Source organism: Zonotrichia leucophrys, chromosome 12, assembly GCF_028769735.1.
Source record: "Zonotrichia leucophrys gambelii isolate GWCS_2022_RI chromosome 12, RI_Zleu_2.0, whole genome shotgun sequence".
Taxonomy (NCBI): domain Eukaryota; kingdom Metazoa; phylum Chordata; class Aves; order Passeriformes; family Passerellidae; genus Zonotrichia; species Zonotrichia leucophrys.
In genome coordinates this window covers 16,905,580-16,922,993 of record NC_088182.1, presented here as the reverse complement: position 1 = coordinate 16,922,993, position 17,414 = coordinate 16,905,580, and the positions used below count along the sequence as shown (strand labels likewise).

Genomic DNA, 17,414 nt, shown 5'->3' with positions numbered 1-17,414 from the left:
CCATGAGATTGTTTTTATAATTACACTATGGGTTTTGTTATAAAATCACAATTAATTGCATGAAAAGGTGAAATGAAAGGAGAAGGGATGGAATTGCTCCTGATGGTGTCCACACGAGCCACAGTAATGCAGTCCAGCCAGGAAAGGCCTTTATTGCAAAGATGTTCTGCTCCATGCTATCCCAAATCCAAATTTATCACATTTACCTCACAATGGATATCTCCATCATAGGAGTTTGCCAGGGAAGTGCTCCTCACATCACCTGAAGGTTTCTCCATCAGACTTCATTAAGAGCAGCTAATTAATAGCAGAGCTGCCCTTTCCCCTTCCCCCTCAGGGAGCCTTTAGGTAAGTCCAGGAGAAACGGAGAGCTGATGGAAGGGGGATATTGCTGGAATTAACAGCTCCCTCCAGAGCACACAGAGCTCCTGCAGGAACCTCTCACTCCACTGGAGCACAGGGCTTTCCCTATGGCATGGAATTATCAGGCACCTCATTTGGGGGGTCAATCTCGATCTGAAGCAACACATGAGGTGATCACAGAGGCCCAATTCCCTTCTACACCACATTTAAAAACACCTCCTCTTGCCCCTAACTGGACAGAAATAAAAATAAATTAACCTGAATAACGTAATCCTCCATGACAGAGAAATACCTTTGTATGAACAAATACAGAAAACAGGAAGGACAAATGCAGAAAATTGGAAGAACAAATACAGAAAACTGGAAGGAACTGGAAATCTGACCAGTCCTTGCCAGTGAAAGAAGTTTACACCAATTGAATTGATTTCCTAGTGCAGCTTTACAGCAGGTTTTCATGTTCTCCTTTTGCCCTGAGAGCTCAGGTGTCACCTCAGCATGGCCAACACTGATTTTCTGTCCTATAACCCTGCCAGGAAAGTGTGTCCAGAAGGGCCAGCAGAGCAAGCCAAGGCTCCAAAGGCTCCGTGCACTCACCATATTTGACCTGTGCAATGTCCCCAACCACGATCTCCGCCACGGGGATCTGGATGACCTGTCCCCCTCGCACCACGGTGAACTTCTGCTCCTGCTCGATGCGGCTCTGCAGCCCCCGGAACTGCTTCTCCTTGCTCCAGTCGTTGAAGGCAGTGACCAGGACCACGCAGATGACAGACAGGAGGATGGCAGCACCCTCAATCCAGCCGGCTTCGGCCTCCCCCTCATCCTCAGCCCCTCCTGTTGCAGTACCACACCCTGCGGAGATGGTAAGGATCGGTTTAGGGAAGGTCGGGTGCACCACAAGAAATGAAATTTGCTGTGATGTGACAAGGTGAGGGGACGGAGCTGCTTTTGCAGGCACTGCCTGCTGATGAAACGTGGCAGAATGGAGGAAAAGGACAAATAAAGAGATCTGTGAAAAAGAGAAAGTAAATAAATCAACAGAAATCTTTGTCCTTTTAATTCTTCTTCTGAGCGACCCATCCTTGGTGAACCTGGACTAAACAAATGGATGGAGAAAGCACCAATTCTGTTTTGTGACAGAGGACTCAGAGCTTCACCTGAGCCACCAAAACCTGCAGGGTAAGAATAAGAATAATACTGGAGAAAAAGAATAATACTGAAGAATATGAATAATACTGAATAAGAATAATACTGAAAAATAATACTGAAGAATATGAATAATACTGACAAATAAGAATAATACTGAATAAGAATAATACTAAAGGTGACAGGAAGGACTAAAACAATGAATGACATTAAATAATGCAGAGCAATGGCAATAAATTCATATTAACACCCTGCCAGATTAAATTAAACAATTTTAACAAAAAATTTTTAAACAATTTTCAACACAATTTCTAAATGTTCTGAACTAAACACACTTAAAGGGAGCACTCCTTAAAAGAATACTGGGGTCAACTGAGGTTCTCAGCATTTCAATTTAATAATGGATGTATTAAGGAACACTGAGTAAAAACAATTCCCTGATATTAATTCATCAGTCTTCCCTACAGAGAAATGCACTGGGATGCTTCTAGAACTGCAAGTCCATTATTGCTGCCAAAAGCAAAACAGCATTAAGAGAACCACTCTGTTCTGAACTGTTAATTCTGAATTACTTTATATACATCTGCTAATTATTTATTTCAATTAAAATTTAAATGGATAATATTCACCAAAGGAAAGTGACATAGCTCTCCTTCTTACTGGGAGAAATACTGGGCGGCCAAGGGCACATTCCAGAGCCACAATCCAGAGAAATTCCAGCTGGTGGGAGAGAGGAGAACCCAGCCTGGCCAGCAGAGCCTCCTCTCCTGGGGGATCTGGGAAGAATTGTTCCCATTTTCATGAAGAATGAGACCAGGCAGGAATTTGACATCACTTCTCCACCTCACCCAGGTACCAGGGGGTTCAGCAACTTTGCTCCCACCCCTGACTGAAGTTTAATTTGGTTTATTCATCACCTCTCACTAGAAAGAATTAACAGCCAGGTTGATTTCTGTGTTCAAATTACAAACTGGAGCATCATAATCCATTAACCAGCTGAGTAATTACTCTTGCATGTGAACAATAACAAAACTACCAAAAGTCAAAGGAAGAAAGACGAGCCTGAACCGCCACTAAGAGAGGAAGAAAATGAAAATAAAGGGAGTTTTTAGCCAAGTTCTCTGTAGTTTACACTGAGTTTCTAAGGGCAAGGCAAAGGCTGCTCCCAAGGGCAGGGATGTCCTTCCACTGCTGGCCCACCCACACCTGCAGCACAAGAACCTCACCAAAACCACTTTTACAGAACTCAAGGAAGAAATTAAAAAACTTTTTTAAGTCCAGCACCTTCAGCTGCTCATTACCAGCCTCAAATGTAACTCAGAAACCAACCCTGCAACTTCCTCCTGCAGCACAATGGGGGTTTGGGAAGGAATTATGAATTTTGCTCTGTTTAAACTTAATCGTCTCAATTGGGCAGTGTTGGATTTTTAGATTCATTTTCCAAATCAGCAGATTCACTTTTGTCTTGATTGTTTTAAATTAGTGCAAGTAATTCTGTTTCAGCAGATATAACACCAGAATTCATTCTCCTTTTTTTCATTGGATATGACTTAGAATTAAATATGATGAATATTCTGGTTTTTTAACAGCAAACCTCCTCTTCAATTTCTCACAAAAGAAACATGGCCTGGTCTAGCCACAGTCAAACACTGATTTTATTTCCTTTTCAGATGGTTGAAATTTAACCCAGCTTGTACAAAATTTAAAAAAATCTGCTGCAGAGTAATATTTCCAAGACCCTTCAGTAAAAAAAAACCAAAACCAAACAAAACAAAAACCCTTGATTAAGAAAAATCAGATAAAAAATAAATATTTTCCTTGATTTGAGCAGTGAGGTTAATTTTGAGTTTGATCTCCACGTTGACATAAATGGTATCATGGAGCATGCAAATAATACAAAATATTATCATTAACATAAAAGGAATTACCTGTAGATACCTTGTAGATTAAGCACAACCAAACAAAAGAATTCATTTTTCAGCTGAAAATTTTGTTTTTATTCCAGCTGAAAAAAATTGTTTGTAACAATGGAAGAAAATCTGAAGGAAACAGATTGAACTTAGATCAAGTTCTTGGAAAGTGTCCCTAAATCTGACAAGCTTCCACACTGAATAAAAAATTATGTTTATGACTTAAAATCATGAGACAATCATCCACAACCCAATGAAAACAACAAAATTTTAAATGCATTTAATTTTCTTTTCTGTTCCTTTCAGCTGACAATGATAAATTCGGGTGGAGCAGAGGTGGTTGAAGGGAGGAGGGAATTTTAGGAGTGGAGGAATTAATGGCCAGACCTCATCAAAACCTGAAGTCTTTGAGAGGATGGAGGAAATTCTGAGTTGATTTTTGAGTTGTTAATTATTGAGATTCAAGGTGGCCTCTCTCAAACCCCAGGGTCCGGGTGAGAAGTCAATCAGACCACCAGAATTTCCCCAAATTTTGCTTTTGCAATTTACACTCCACAGAAAGGAGACAGAAGTGCTACATAAATTAATGCAAAATGTTATTTTTTAGGAATAAACTCCAGCAAAAAACTGCCTGCTTCTTAAAAGAGCAAAATTTGAGCAGATTTTTTTAAAAAAATATGAAAAGCAAGATTTTAAAATACAACCTCTGCCCTTTACAACATGACCCATCTGTCAGGAAACATTTACTTGAATTATGTGGAGTTCTTGCTTCCAAACTGTTTTGGAAGTGTTCCTTTTGATAGGGAAAAAAATAAATAAAGGAAACCTGCATCTCCATTGGTTTGAGTCTGTCTAATATTTTCTCATATACTTACAGAAAAATAATTGGGTTTTTAATATTTTTTTCCTGCTGTTATGGTTTTCTAAAAATTATAGAAAGACTTACATGGATTTACAGAAAGAAACTTTATGTATTTATAGAGGAAAAGGACACAAACATCTTAACTTTATATTTAGATTATCTGTTCCTATAGCAGTGTAAAGTGACCCAGCACTGACTTTACGGATAAGGAGAAAATATGAAATATTAATAAAATACATCATAATAATATACCTAAGTAGCAAAATTGAATTTAAAGCACCTAATATTTATTATAAATGTTCATATAAGCTTGAAAAATTCATGTTGAGGTGTAAGATTGTTGTTCTGCTTTCACACAGAGCACGTGGCTCTCAATGCTACCCAAAAATCTGAGCCTGAACTTTTATTGAAATGCACAGAGTGAAAAGCAGCACAAAAGAGTTGTTAGCATGCAGATGTGATTTGTGGCAGGGTTTCATTCCAAGACAGCAAATTGTGATGTTCTCATCTTAAATTCCCTTTAACAGAGGCCCTATCTGTCAGAAACCCCAAATGCAGAGAAGTAAAAAAGTTTAAAACAGGGAGCTCTTTTCTCCCACAATTCTGAAAGTGTGCCCTGGCCAAAGTCTGACCCTCACAGCACAGAAAATGTGCAGGGATTGAAACTGAGATGCTGAAAACATACAAGTCAAGGCTGTAAAGGGCTGAGACTCCTTTGGCACAAAAAAAAAAAAAAGCAGATGGAACCCTAAAATGGATCAATTTATCCCAAAAGGAGCACCCAGGTGAGCTGGAGCTCCCCAGGAGAGGGAGAACCTGGCAGCACAGCCTCAAAGGAGGCTCAGAAACACAAAAAGGGACCAAGGGCACTCTTGTGCCCATAAAATATCTGAAAGGACATTTCCAGAACCTTGTGGAAGGAGAACAGGACTTTAAAAAGCTTAAAAGTGGGCCAGAAATAGATCAGCAAAGCTGATGGAAAAGTGTTCTACAGAGGGGAGATGAAAGGAAGGAAAAATCCAAAGGAAAGGAAAGAATAGGGAAGAGAAAGAATGGAAGAGAAAGAATAGAAAAGGAAGAATAGGGAACCATCACAGGCAGGGAGCCCAGCTGAGGTGGCAGCAGCTGGATTTCCATCTCTGCAGGGATTGGAGAGCTCCAAACCTGCCCAGAATTTCCATTCTCAGCCCAGCTGACATGGCAGCAGCTGGATTTCCATCTCTGCAGGGATTGGAGAATTCCAAACCTGCCCAGAATTTCCATTCTCAGCCCAGCTGAGGTGGCAGCAGCTGGATTTCCATCTCTGCAGGGATTGGAGGGCTCCAAACCGTCCAGAATTTCCATTCTCAGCCCAGCTGAGGTGGCAGCAGCTGGATTTCAATCTCTGCAAGGATTGGAGGGCTCCAAACCTGCCCAGAATTTCCATTCTCAGCCCAGCTGAGGTGGCAGCAGCTGGATTTCCATCTCTGCAGGGATTGGAGGGCTCCAAACCAGCCAGGAGCCTGGAGGGTTGAGCAAACACCCAGATACTCACCTGGGCTGCACTTCATCTCAAGAAAATTCAAAACTGGCCTGAGAAACCTCCTGTGCATGAATAGAATTTAATTATATGGAAGGGTTTAGAAAGAAAAAAATCAAAAATAAAAAAAGGAAGAGAGGCATAGGTTATTAAAGGGAAAGTTAGAAAAAATTTGAATGTGCTCGTGGTGAAAAGGGGAAGAAGGAGAGGAGGAGGCACAAGAACAGGTTAAAGCACTTCAGGAACAGTGAGCAAGAGGGAGTATGAGGTAATATCTGGTGGCTGTTATTAATAATTTTAACTTAGTGAAAGCTAGCAAGCAAGAAAGGGAATGAATAGAAGTCCACAAAAAGCCAGACAGCATCACCTGACAGCTTGGCAGGCTCATGTCCTGTTGGATCTGGAGTGCTTTTACACCATTTCAATGCACATTTCTCCTGATATCACCCAAATCGGAGCAGATACAGGAGGAGGCACACGGGCTCAGTGCAGCTAAAAAGAAATATCTGCTTAAAATTTCCAACAGCTATCAGGAGATTCTTTAAGCTGCTTTGAATAACATAATGATTATAATTACAAACTATACAATCCTGAGCTGCAGCACAGTAATTTTTAAATCAGAAAAAGCACATTTTTAAAAATCTGGGAACATCTGTATTCCTAAATCCCAACCTACAGCACATACCTCTCAGCTACTCATTTCAACCTACACACTGCTATTTTTAAGCTGAGAATACCTTGTGGCATTTAAATTCCCTAGGAAAATCTCCTCACACCCCCAGAGGTAATTTTTTTAGTCAGTCAAACTGGTTTTGTCACCAGAAAGACAACAGCTCCCTGATAAAAACTTTTTATCGAATCTCTTTCTCTCTAAAGACATTTTTTCCCTCGCTGCAGCTCCAGCACTGATGTTATTAAAGCAAATTGAGCAGCTCAAAGTTACAGCTCTGTCATCAGCTCTGCTTCCCAACAGCACCACTGATGATTCTAACTTTCCAAATGTACTTAGCTGTGCAAGAAAAGGAGCAATAACCCAAAAATTACGTGATAAAACCCATAAATTCCCCTCCTTAACAAGGCTTTTCGAGCTGTAACAAACACTGCAGCGTTCATTCCTGCAGATTCCTCCTGGTGCCTTGTCTTTTGCTCCACAAGGAGTCCCAGGAGTGACTGGCACCACCATTCCTGCCCCAAATCCTCCTCGGCATGACGAGGCATCAGCAGATGTTGAATCACTCCCCACGAGGGCAGAGCAGCACAGGGACAGAAATCTCTGCAATTTCACCCATTTCTGCCTTTCCCTCACTCCCCCCAAGGGTTCAGGCAGCCTGACCAACATTTCCAAGTGAGAGGAATGGTGGATTTGTCTTTCCAAACAAGCTGGTGGATAAAACCAGCACTGGGAGAGGAAAGAAACAATGGGAAGGATTCCTTGATTGATGAATGGAAAAAGATATTTGCTTTTGCAAATAAACTGTAGGTTTGCTGATAAATGAAATTAGACATTGAAAGATGAAAGAAACAATGAGGAAGAAAAACCCCTAAATTTTGTAAGAATTAACAATGAAAAGGGAGGGTTGTGCATTAGAGGGAAATCTCTGGTATCAGGTGTTTTGGGAAGTCTGAAGCTCTCAAGTACCTCAGAAATGGGGAAACAGAGAAGGGAAATGTGGCTGGGAAATTGGGATAAAAAGGATTGGGTTATACATTAGAGAGAAGGGAAGGTTATACATTAGAGGGAAATCTCTGGTATCAGGTGTTCTGGGAAGTCTGAAGCTCTCAAGTACCTCAGAAATGGGGAAAGAGAGAAGGGAAAAGGAAGTTGGGAAATTGGGATAAAAAGGAGGCTGCATCCTCCAAAAATCAGAGAGACCCCAGGGGGTGCCCCATGGCCTCTCCCTTTATTCAAATAAAGTAAAAGGACTCCTCTGTCTCCTTTTGGACATAAACCTCTGGTGTTTGTGGGTTAATTTTCCTAACACAAGCAACCTGCAGGATCAGTGTTCTCCAAACCCACAGAAGGGATTTGTGAGGGTGACAAAATTACCCCACAAACATCAGCATTCAGGGGGTTTGTTCACTCACTAAAAGCCACTTTTAGACACGTCTTTGAAGCCAATATGAGAATTCCTGGCTTTGTGATCCACCAGTTTGTTATGTAAGGGCTCCAGGGGGGCAGGGAGGGGGAAGCAAAGAGCGGCTGTCCCTGTGGGTTTGTTATGTAACTGCCAGCTCCAGAGCTTCCTGTTAAATATTTACACTTTTTTGGCATCTATATGCAAGGAAACAAATCTGGGGGCCCTGTAAGCATAGATGGATATAGATATGGATTATATTGATTACAGATATAGATATAGATGTAGATATAGAGATAGATATAGATGATATAGATATAGATATAGATATAGATATAGATATAGATATAGATATAGATATAGATATAGATATAGATATAGATATAGATATAGATATAGATAGATGTAGATGACATAGATATAAAGATAGAGAAATAGAAATATATATAGATTATATAGATAAAGATATAGATTATATATATATAGATTATATAGATGATATAGATATGGATATAGATATAGATAAGATATAGATAAATATAGATGAGATAGATATAGATATAAATATAGAATTAGATAGATATAGATTATATAGATATAAAGATGTAGATATATAGATGTAGATATATACATACACAATAAAGATATAGAAATAGAAATAGATATAGATATATAGATGAAATACATATAGATATAGATATAGATATAGATATAGATATAGATATAGATATAGATATAGATATAGATACAGATATAGATATAAATACAAATATAAATAAAAATATATCTATAAAATATAAATATAAGAATATGATATAGTTAGAGTTATAGATATAGATGGGTATAGATACACATATATCTATTTATCTCTCTCTCTGCCTATGTATATATATATATATATGTATTTTCACACGTTCTTCAGCCTGATCACAAATTCATGAGCACAGGAATGTTCATTGAAATATTCCCTTCATTTCAGGAGAAAAATGGGGTGTGTCAAGCAGGATTCCTCTGCCTGGCATCTCCAAGGAAATTCATTTTGGAGAGATCAGGAAAAGGGATGGGTCCTCACTCCACTAAAAGACCAAGCAAATACTTCTACAGTGTTTATATTCAATTTTGTTTCCTTTTTTTGCCAGAAAAAAAAAAAAAAAAGAGAGAAATGCAAGGAAAAAAAAAAAAAAAAGGAATTTTCATCACGAGTCCTGTTCTAAGGGACTGCGAGAGACAAACCTTGATGCTGGGTTGTTGTAGCTTCACTTATATTGCTCCAAGCTAGGCATGTCAGGTAAATAAAACCTCATATTCTAAAGGTAAAACATGGGCTCCAAATGCAGGAATCAGACCTTGAAAAGTTGCTCTGTGTTTATTAACAAGGATTCAAGTGCAGTTATTCAACCACTTGACTTGCAAGGGCACGTCCTAGCCGAGTCCTATTTGCAGAATTAATATTTCTGGAGGATCTCTTCCTGGGAAATATGTGAGAAGAGTTTTTATGCTGTCCCAAAGTGCAAAATCTCATTGCCTCTTCCCCAGCAGAGAGCTGAGTCGTGCCTGGCACCCTGGCCATGTGTGATGAGCAAGATCCAAGAGTTTTGTCAGAGATCTGCACATCTCTCATGAAGGGAAGGCAGCTGGGGGACCTCAGAATTTGCAGCCCAACAGAGATTTGTACAAAGCAGACGTGGGTCACTTTGCACTAGGAAATAATTCTTTAATCTGCGGGTCCTACATGACAAAATACTGCACATTTTGCACTCTACAAGTCCTCAATGTCTTGTTACTGACACCAGCTTGAGACAAAACTTCCATCAGGAATTGGCTCCCAAAGCTGATCTGGTGTGGGGAACCCCACAGATGGCAATAAATAAAAACCAATCTAAAATAAATGAAAAAATAAATGAAAAATGAAAATAAATAAAACCCAATCTAAAATAAATGAAAATTTAAAAACTCCACATTGCAATACAAATATCAATTGACTCAAAAAACCCCAAGCAGTGCTGGATGAGCAGGATCTCCTTTGCTCTCTCATTCCAAAGGTGATGGGTTCAAAGTAGAGGAAAGACAAAGTCATAAAGAGAGACAGACTGGCTGGATATCCAGCCAGGAAAGCAGGAAATTAAGAATCAAGGATTTTATAATGGGAGGCTTCAGAAAAGACAATTTCTACTAATAAAATTTCATGCAATCTCAGTCTAGAAGCAGCTCCTTGTAAGCATTTTAGAATATGGCAAAAATCAAGATAGGTGTATTCTAAAATGACCAGTGGAAAATATCTTCATCAAAACCCCTAGAAAAGGGCAATTGCATTCACTTAAATTTCTGCAGTCCAGTAGGAATTTGCAGAAAAAGTGTTTTACAAGAATGTTTACCCCCATAATAATAAACAACTGTAAACAGCCTCACAGGCACTGCTAAACAAACAAAAAATACTTTATATTCAAAAAAGACAAAATAATTAAATTTAAAAATCATTCCTCTTTAAAACTCTGCAAGTAATAATTATTTGAGGGATTAATTGAGAGACTGTGAGCCAAAATTACAGGACAATATATTCCACAGTGCAAGGAAGGCTGTGCTGGGATAATTGCTACAGTGACCTTCTCCCAAAAAAAAGGAGCTCTTAGTATGAACTACTACTATTCCATAAAGAAATATACTTAATATTGTTTAACTCTCTCACTAGAAACAGTGAAAAAAAGAATAAATCAAATATAAAAATAAATTTGTCAGTAACAAGTGATTCTGACATTTCTCTTCATTTCAGCACAAATATTAATGTCCACAAGGAAAATTCTGGTGCAAGTTGAAGCTTTCTTTGTATTCATGCAGGATATATAAAAATAGAGCTACAAAATTCTCCACATTTAAGTCACTGTTCCAAGAATGCAGAACAGGTGCACATGGTCTTAACCTCAAATAGTTTTGCTCAGTTTAGAAAAAACCCTTTTTTTCTCAGGGTTTTTCATGGAAAAAAGCTGGACAGCTTCAGCTCAGAATAAAAATACATTGAGAAATCTGGTTCAGCAGCCAGCCTTGATATCCCCAGGAACTCTACCAGGAAAGTGTTTTAAATTCAGACTCCATCAAAAACCAATTTCCAGCAATGAAGAACACACAGCACAAACAAGGGATCCCCTTCAGATTAAGTTGTTTAAATGTCATAACTATGAAAAAAATATCAATGTAAAACACAAACTCTGTTTGAAAGATGTATGGAGTAAATTGAATTAGCAACATGGGGAACTGTGATCCCGGGGCTTTGGATGGAACACTAATAAATGTCAATGGTTAATTCAGACTAAAAGAAGGAGGGAAATAAATCCTTTTTTTTTTCATGATCACATGTTGCAAGACCACATTTAGAATAGGCTATTGTGCCAATGCAAACAAATCATTAGGAATAAAACCAATTAGAAATTAGAATTCCTGTTAGCTTGATATTAGCAGGGAAGTGGCTGTCCATATGCTGGCATTTACTCACTTGGAAAAGTTTAATTAAGTTTGATTTAGAATTCTAACCTTGCTATTAGAAAAAAAAATGGAAGAGGGAATGCTGCAGCTCCTGGGATAAAGTTGTCTTTTTGAAAATGAATAGATGAAGGAAAAAATATATATATAAAGTCAGGAAAATCTGCTAAGTTTGGAGCTGCAGCCATGTCAGAGATAAAGGGGCAGCTAGGTTCTAAAAACGGGAAGAATGTTCCCATTTCTCATGGAGCAATCCTTGGCTACTTCTGATACTTTAGGATTTTAGCTTTTTTATTTTTTATTTATTTGAACTGCAATCTTGCATTTCTTTAGTGTGTAACTCCAAACCCCACACCCAGTGTCAGCTGCAGCTTTCCCATTTTGGGCACACACAGCAATTCCTCTCCAGGCCTGGCAGTCAAGGACACCTCACTGCCTCAGGGCCAGAGATGGGAACAAAAGGGACTTGGGGGGAGCAAACTGGGGCTCAATGACTTCATTACCTGCAGCTGGAATTGGCAGATTAACCCCAATGTGCAAATGGACCAAACTTATAAAAATATAAAAACCTGTGAGCCATGGTCCATTTTGGGTGTAGGCCGTGAGGGGCTTTGTCTGCCCTAAATGTACCTGCAGGCCCTTCAATAAACAGAACTGCTTTTTATTCCTTCAATTCTGTCTGGCCTCTGTTTTTAGGTAGCCCAAAAAGGCATCACTTCCAGCACTTGTGAAATGCAGCTGCAGGCAGAGGAGGCTCTGAGCACTTCCTCAGCTCCCACTCCGATCACTGAGAGCCCCAGGAAACACAGAAACCCGGGCAAATAAAGAAATGTTTCCCAAAAAGCAGCTCTCATCGGGGCACTCAGCTTTAAATAGAGCCCTGCAGAACGTTTCACATTGACAGAGAGCAACAAATAGCTGAGAAATGCAGGAGCAGAAATGAGAGCTGTCTGTCCTGTGCCCATGCACAGAGCCTCTTCCCTTTCTGTCTGAAGCACGGGGATGAAAAGAGCAAACCACTGCAAAAAGGGTTTTGGGGTGGCATCTGCCTCAGTGATGGGCGCTTGTGCTGTTCCATCCCTCTCTGTGTTCTGATAGAAATGAAATGTGCTTGCTTCCAAAAATATTCTCCTTTTTGGGGGGTTTTCGATGCTTTAAAACAAGGCGTTCTAACAGGGAGGATTTAACAGAAATAATACCAAAAATCTACCTGCAAAAACAAAATTGAAAAAAGGTTGGCTTTGCCTGGAAATCTTGACAGATGTTTTGAAGCGATACACAGAATAAATAAACTTATCTGGGCTTTTTGTATCTCTTGGTCTTCTCTGGTATTGCTCTTTATGCAAGAAACTTCAAAAATTTGCATTTTCCTATGCCCTTGGTACTATGGCAGAGGTTTCTTAAGAAAAAAGGTTAACATTCAACACATAGTTCTACAGGCTAAACTTTAACTGCTTCATTCATATTGCTAACTTAAGTGAACTCCAAAATTCTCTATTTCAATTTCACTGGAGCTTCTAAAACCCCAAGAGGAGCAGGGGATGGAGTGGGGATGCCTGATCACACTCACACAAACATTTCTGTAGATGATTGCAGCTGCTTTGGTTGTGTTCTGTGCTAGCACAAGCCTTTTCCATTCACACACCCAGACGATTTAGAGAGAAATTGCCAGCTTTTTCCACCCTGCAGAGAGAGGTTACTGAGGAAAGGTGACTGATTTAACAGGTCCCCAAAGAGTAATTCAGAGTTTTCAGAGGTTCAGGGCTGGAAAGGCACTGATAAAGGGAATTTGCAATTGAGGAGTTTAAACAAAAAAAACCCTGCAATCCCAGAAAATTCCAGATTGCCCTTGGAGGCAGTTGTGGAGCACCTGGGCCTCTCCTGATGCTGTCCCTGCCTCGCTCAGGACAAGGAGAAAACCTGGCCAAAGGAGATGGGGAAGATTTGTAGAGCTGAGCCACAAAACCCCCTCATAACCTGCAGTGTTTATTCAGACATCATCAAAAACCATTTCTCATCTCCATTCCTTCGTGCTGGAAAGCTTTAGGAGGTGAGGAATGAGCTCAGTAAAAGATTAAAATTCTGTCAGAATGTCTGACAGCAGCAGGCATCAAAAAATCTCCCAATATTAGCATGGCCCTATAAAAGCACTTTACAGTGCAGGAAACAAGTCCTGAACTGTGGGTCTCAGTTTATTTTCACCCCAAAGGATGGGATGAAATCCCCCTTGAATTCACATCAAAACCACCTTCAGTGTGAACCCCACTGGGACAGACAGGAGATGGGATTTCTGAAATAAATTCTAAATTGAAATGTTCACCTGGATCTATCCAAAGCTGCAGGAAATTAGGATTCTATATTTTCTGCATATTAATTATCCACACTGAACTGAAACAAGAGAAGAGAAAAGGCAGAGCTTCTGCAAAAATTAAATCAAAATTACTTGTTTAAATGCTACTTTTCTAATAGGAGAGAGAGGCTTGTGTATTTATATATATCCATGAAAATATGCATATATGCAAAGTGTCTTCCTGTTCAAAAAGGTATTTCTGGTTTGTTTCTGTGCTTAAAGTTTTTTTTCCAGGTAATAATTTTTCATTCTAATTCAAGCCCACCAACAGGGAGGAACTGTTAGCACAGGCAGACTTTGGGATGTAGCACAGTTTGTCTCAACTCCAACTGTAAAATAATCCTAGAAGCAGATCCAGAAATACTTCATCTTTTAAAAGTCACATCATAAAGATTCTGCAAATTTGAATACTAATTGGTATCTTAAAGCTGCCAAATTAAAAATTATTTTTAAATCATGATGAGATAAGAAAACATTCCATATTCCTGTATTTTATATTGTTAATTTTATTCCATAAGCTATTAACTTTTGGCAATAAAGATGTTTTCAGAGCTTTTGGGTTCCCATTGATTTGAAGGAATTTTTATTTAATTTTTTTTAAAAACAGGTAAATATTTTTAAGGTAATATTTTAGCTCCCTTTGTCAGCTTCAGTTCAATATTTCCATTTTCTGTGCTACTGCCATGCTGCTCAAATTTCAGACCCCCAAAGAAAAAGATGGGGAAGTCTTCACAAACAGCTACTCCCCAGTATTTATAATCAGGCTGCCTTCAAGCACACAAAATACAGCTGGAAATAAAACACCACAAATTGGTCTTTACATCCTCGTAAAACACAAAACTCAGCGTTGAGTTTAAATTCTTACAAGATTTAACCAGGTAATTCTTACCCTGGTTACACACCAGGAATTGATGTCTGTGTGCAGGGACACTCAGATTATCCAGGGAATTCAGAGAATTTCCATCACTGGAATCTTTTAGAGATAACTCTGATAAATGTCTGTCAGGGAGGGTTGAAATATTGAAGTATTAAGTGTTTGTCAGGGATGGTTGAAGCTTTTGAGTGTGGGATGGATGAAATCCCCTCCAGCATCCCCTCAGGTGGGTTTGCTCATCATCTCCTGCCTCCCTGGCCTTAGGCTGGTGTGGCCAGGCTGGGATGGGCCAGGCCAGGCTGGAGAGCTCTCTGATTTACCCACCCAGCATTCCTCCTGGCATCATTCTCAATTTAGGGAACCTTGGGGAGCTCTGGGCAAGCCCAGCCTGTCTGCCCTGCTTTCCTGACCTTCCCGGGCTCAGGATCATTGCCAGGTGAGCCCTGCACCCCCTTGTTCAGCACCCTCAAACAGCCTCCAGGGGCTGGGGGCTCCCCAAACCCACAAAACCAGCCAGAACTTCACATTTACCCTCTCCCAGCACCACCCAGCTGGGAGGAAGCAGGGCAGCTGCTGTGGCCCTGGGGGTCTCTCCAAGAGCATCATCCCAAAGCCCAGGAAAGGCTCAGTCTGAGTCCGGCCTGGCCCCTCTCCGTGAGGAGACTCCACATGACCCCACAGCACAAAGAACTCTCACCCATTCACCCATGGAGGAGCCCCCAAGCTAAATCTGCCCCTTCTTTTGAGAATAACACCAAAGCAAAGATGTTTCAGAAATTCAGCAGCGTCTCCAGGGAATGACCACCCAAAGGGGCACAATCTCCTCCCCATGAGCTCAGCCTTGTACTGGTGACAATGAGGGTTGGGACACACAGCACACGCACACCCCAACCTGTCCTGCTCTCTGCTCGTGCCTACTTAGACCTGGCATTGAACTAATACTTAGAACAAGAATTAAAAAAGCAAATTCTTACAAGCACTAAATTTCCTCAGCCAAACAGACTGTGGTAACGTCTCTAGAAGCCATATGCTGCTTCACCTCATCCCTGCTTTGGGAGGAAGGAGGTTAAATGGGGGTTTTGGCAGAACAAGCTGTTTTTAAGAGGGCAAATACTTCTGTTTCTCCTGTTTTCCAGGCTGCCAACTGCTTCGTCCCCTTCCTGCTCACAGACTGGTGTAAAAAATCCTAGGGGAATCTTACAGTTTAATTTTTATGGTGAATGAGAAAAGAATTTTGAGTGTGTGCAGCAACACTCCTTAAAAGCTGGTTTGCTCACTCTGACAATCAACTCTGCTTTTGAGATTAATCTATGTTATATGAAAAAAATGCTATTTTCAAATAGCTCAGCTTTTCTTGAGAATGCTCCTCCCCGGACAGCACAATAAACCTGGATCAGTGTGATCTGTTTAGTAGCAAAGATGATGAAGGATTTCTTTTAGGACACATCAGCTTTTAAGGCTCTGTGGCCCTTATACCCCCTGATATCCACGATTTCCCATTGATTGCTCAGTGCCTGGAGAACATTATGTAACACTCTGTGCAGACTTACAGAATGAGACAAACACAGCAGAAGCTGGAAGATGTTCACCACTTGTTGTTTTCAGCATCTGCAGCAAAGTTTTGGGAATATTTTCAGTTCTTGCAGGAGCTTTGTACTGATCCAGGCTGTGAAATGGGGTGTAATTTAGGCTTCAAAGCACTGCAAAGTGTTAAAACAAATTAATTTTGTCTCATTTTCTTCATATTTTCTCCAATACTTTTTGTTTAATGGCGAGGACTTGAAGAGAGGACAGATTTACAGTGTCCCAAAAAATGTTACTGGGAGACATTGGTTAAAGTGCACACACACAAACTGTGGAGTCAGTTTCTCATCTTGATCTTGGCTTTATAACTGGGAGAGCTGGCAAAAGACTTACAGTTGTTTATTTCTGTGCGCTGCTATGATTTTAGGAGGGTTGCAAAACACCTTTAACATTGGCCCCACAAAATAGATTTTTGTGCTGCCTACGTTTGTGCATTTTTAATGCAATCTACATTATCACATGTAAAATGCTCTTTAAAAAAAAAATTAAGATGTAAAGCTGCCACAAAAGACTAGAGAATTAACTTTGGTTCAGCTGACTCATATCTGACATTTCTTAGTTTTTCACTCATTAATCAAATTGATTAACTGCATATTAATGAACCTCAGGGTGGCAGATTTTTAAAGACAGGGAGATGCACGCAATGTTTTCCTGTGGAAAATGTCCTGCAATCTTGGATGGGCCCTGCAAGACCCTCAGGATGAAAAGATCTGGCAAAGGATTTAAAAACTGAATGTGCTTCCTTTTGCCTTCAATAGCCCTCCTGAACTGATATGCTAAGGGAAATGGAGGCTGGGCTGAAAAGGTGAAGACAAGGTAAAAAACATTGATAAATGCTGCATTAAAACATTGAGTTTCAATCCAATTGTGCCTCACTAGGAAGCAAATGAACCGAATTCCTCAGAGGATGGCACCAGACCTTCATGTGGCTATTTATCTCAGGTTACTTTTAATTCAGTTTAATTAAATTTGCTTTGAGTTCCTCAGCAATCAGTGCTTCCCCTTTCTCAAACCAGCAGTTTATTCCCCTGGGCCATTTAATCCAGGGGGCACAGGAGAATTCCTTGTTCCGACCAACTCCAATGAGCCGCGCTCATTTCCACGCCCAAAACAACACAAACGCTTGGCAGTGACAACGCCAAACCCAACAGCCCCAAGGTGGCCGCCCTTGGCAGGAGCTGAAGGCTCTCCCCAGAGGCTTCCACAGCTCCCAGTGCCATTTCCCAGGGGCTTTCACAGCTCCCAGTGCCATTTCCC

General features: G+C 40.2%; 1 protein-coding gene across 5 annotated transcripts in view; it reads right to left on the bottom strand.

Moving 5' to 3' along the window:
* ATP2B2 (ATPase plasma membrane Ca2+ transporting 2) overlaps window positions 1-17,414 on the bottom strand; it is a 402,969-nt gene that overhangs the window by 97,812 nt on the left and 287,743 nt on the right. For all 5 annotated transcript variants that reach the window (XM_064723726.1, XM_064723729.1, XM_064723730.1 and 2 more), the window contains exon 6: window positions 958-1,215. In XM_064723726.1, coding sequence (XP_064579796.1) covers window positions 958-1,215 — 258 coding nt within the window. The remainder of the gene's footprint in view (window positions 1-957; window positions 1,216-17,414) is intronic.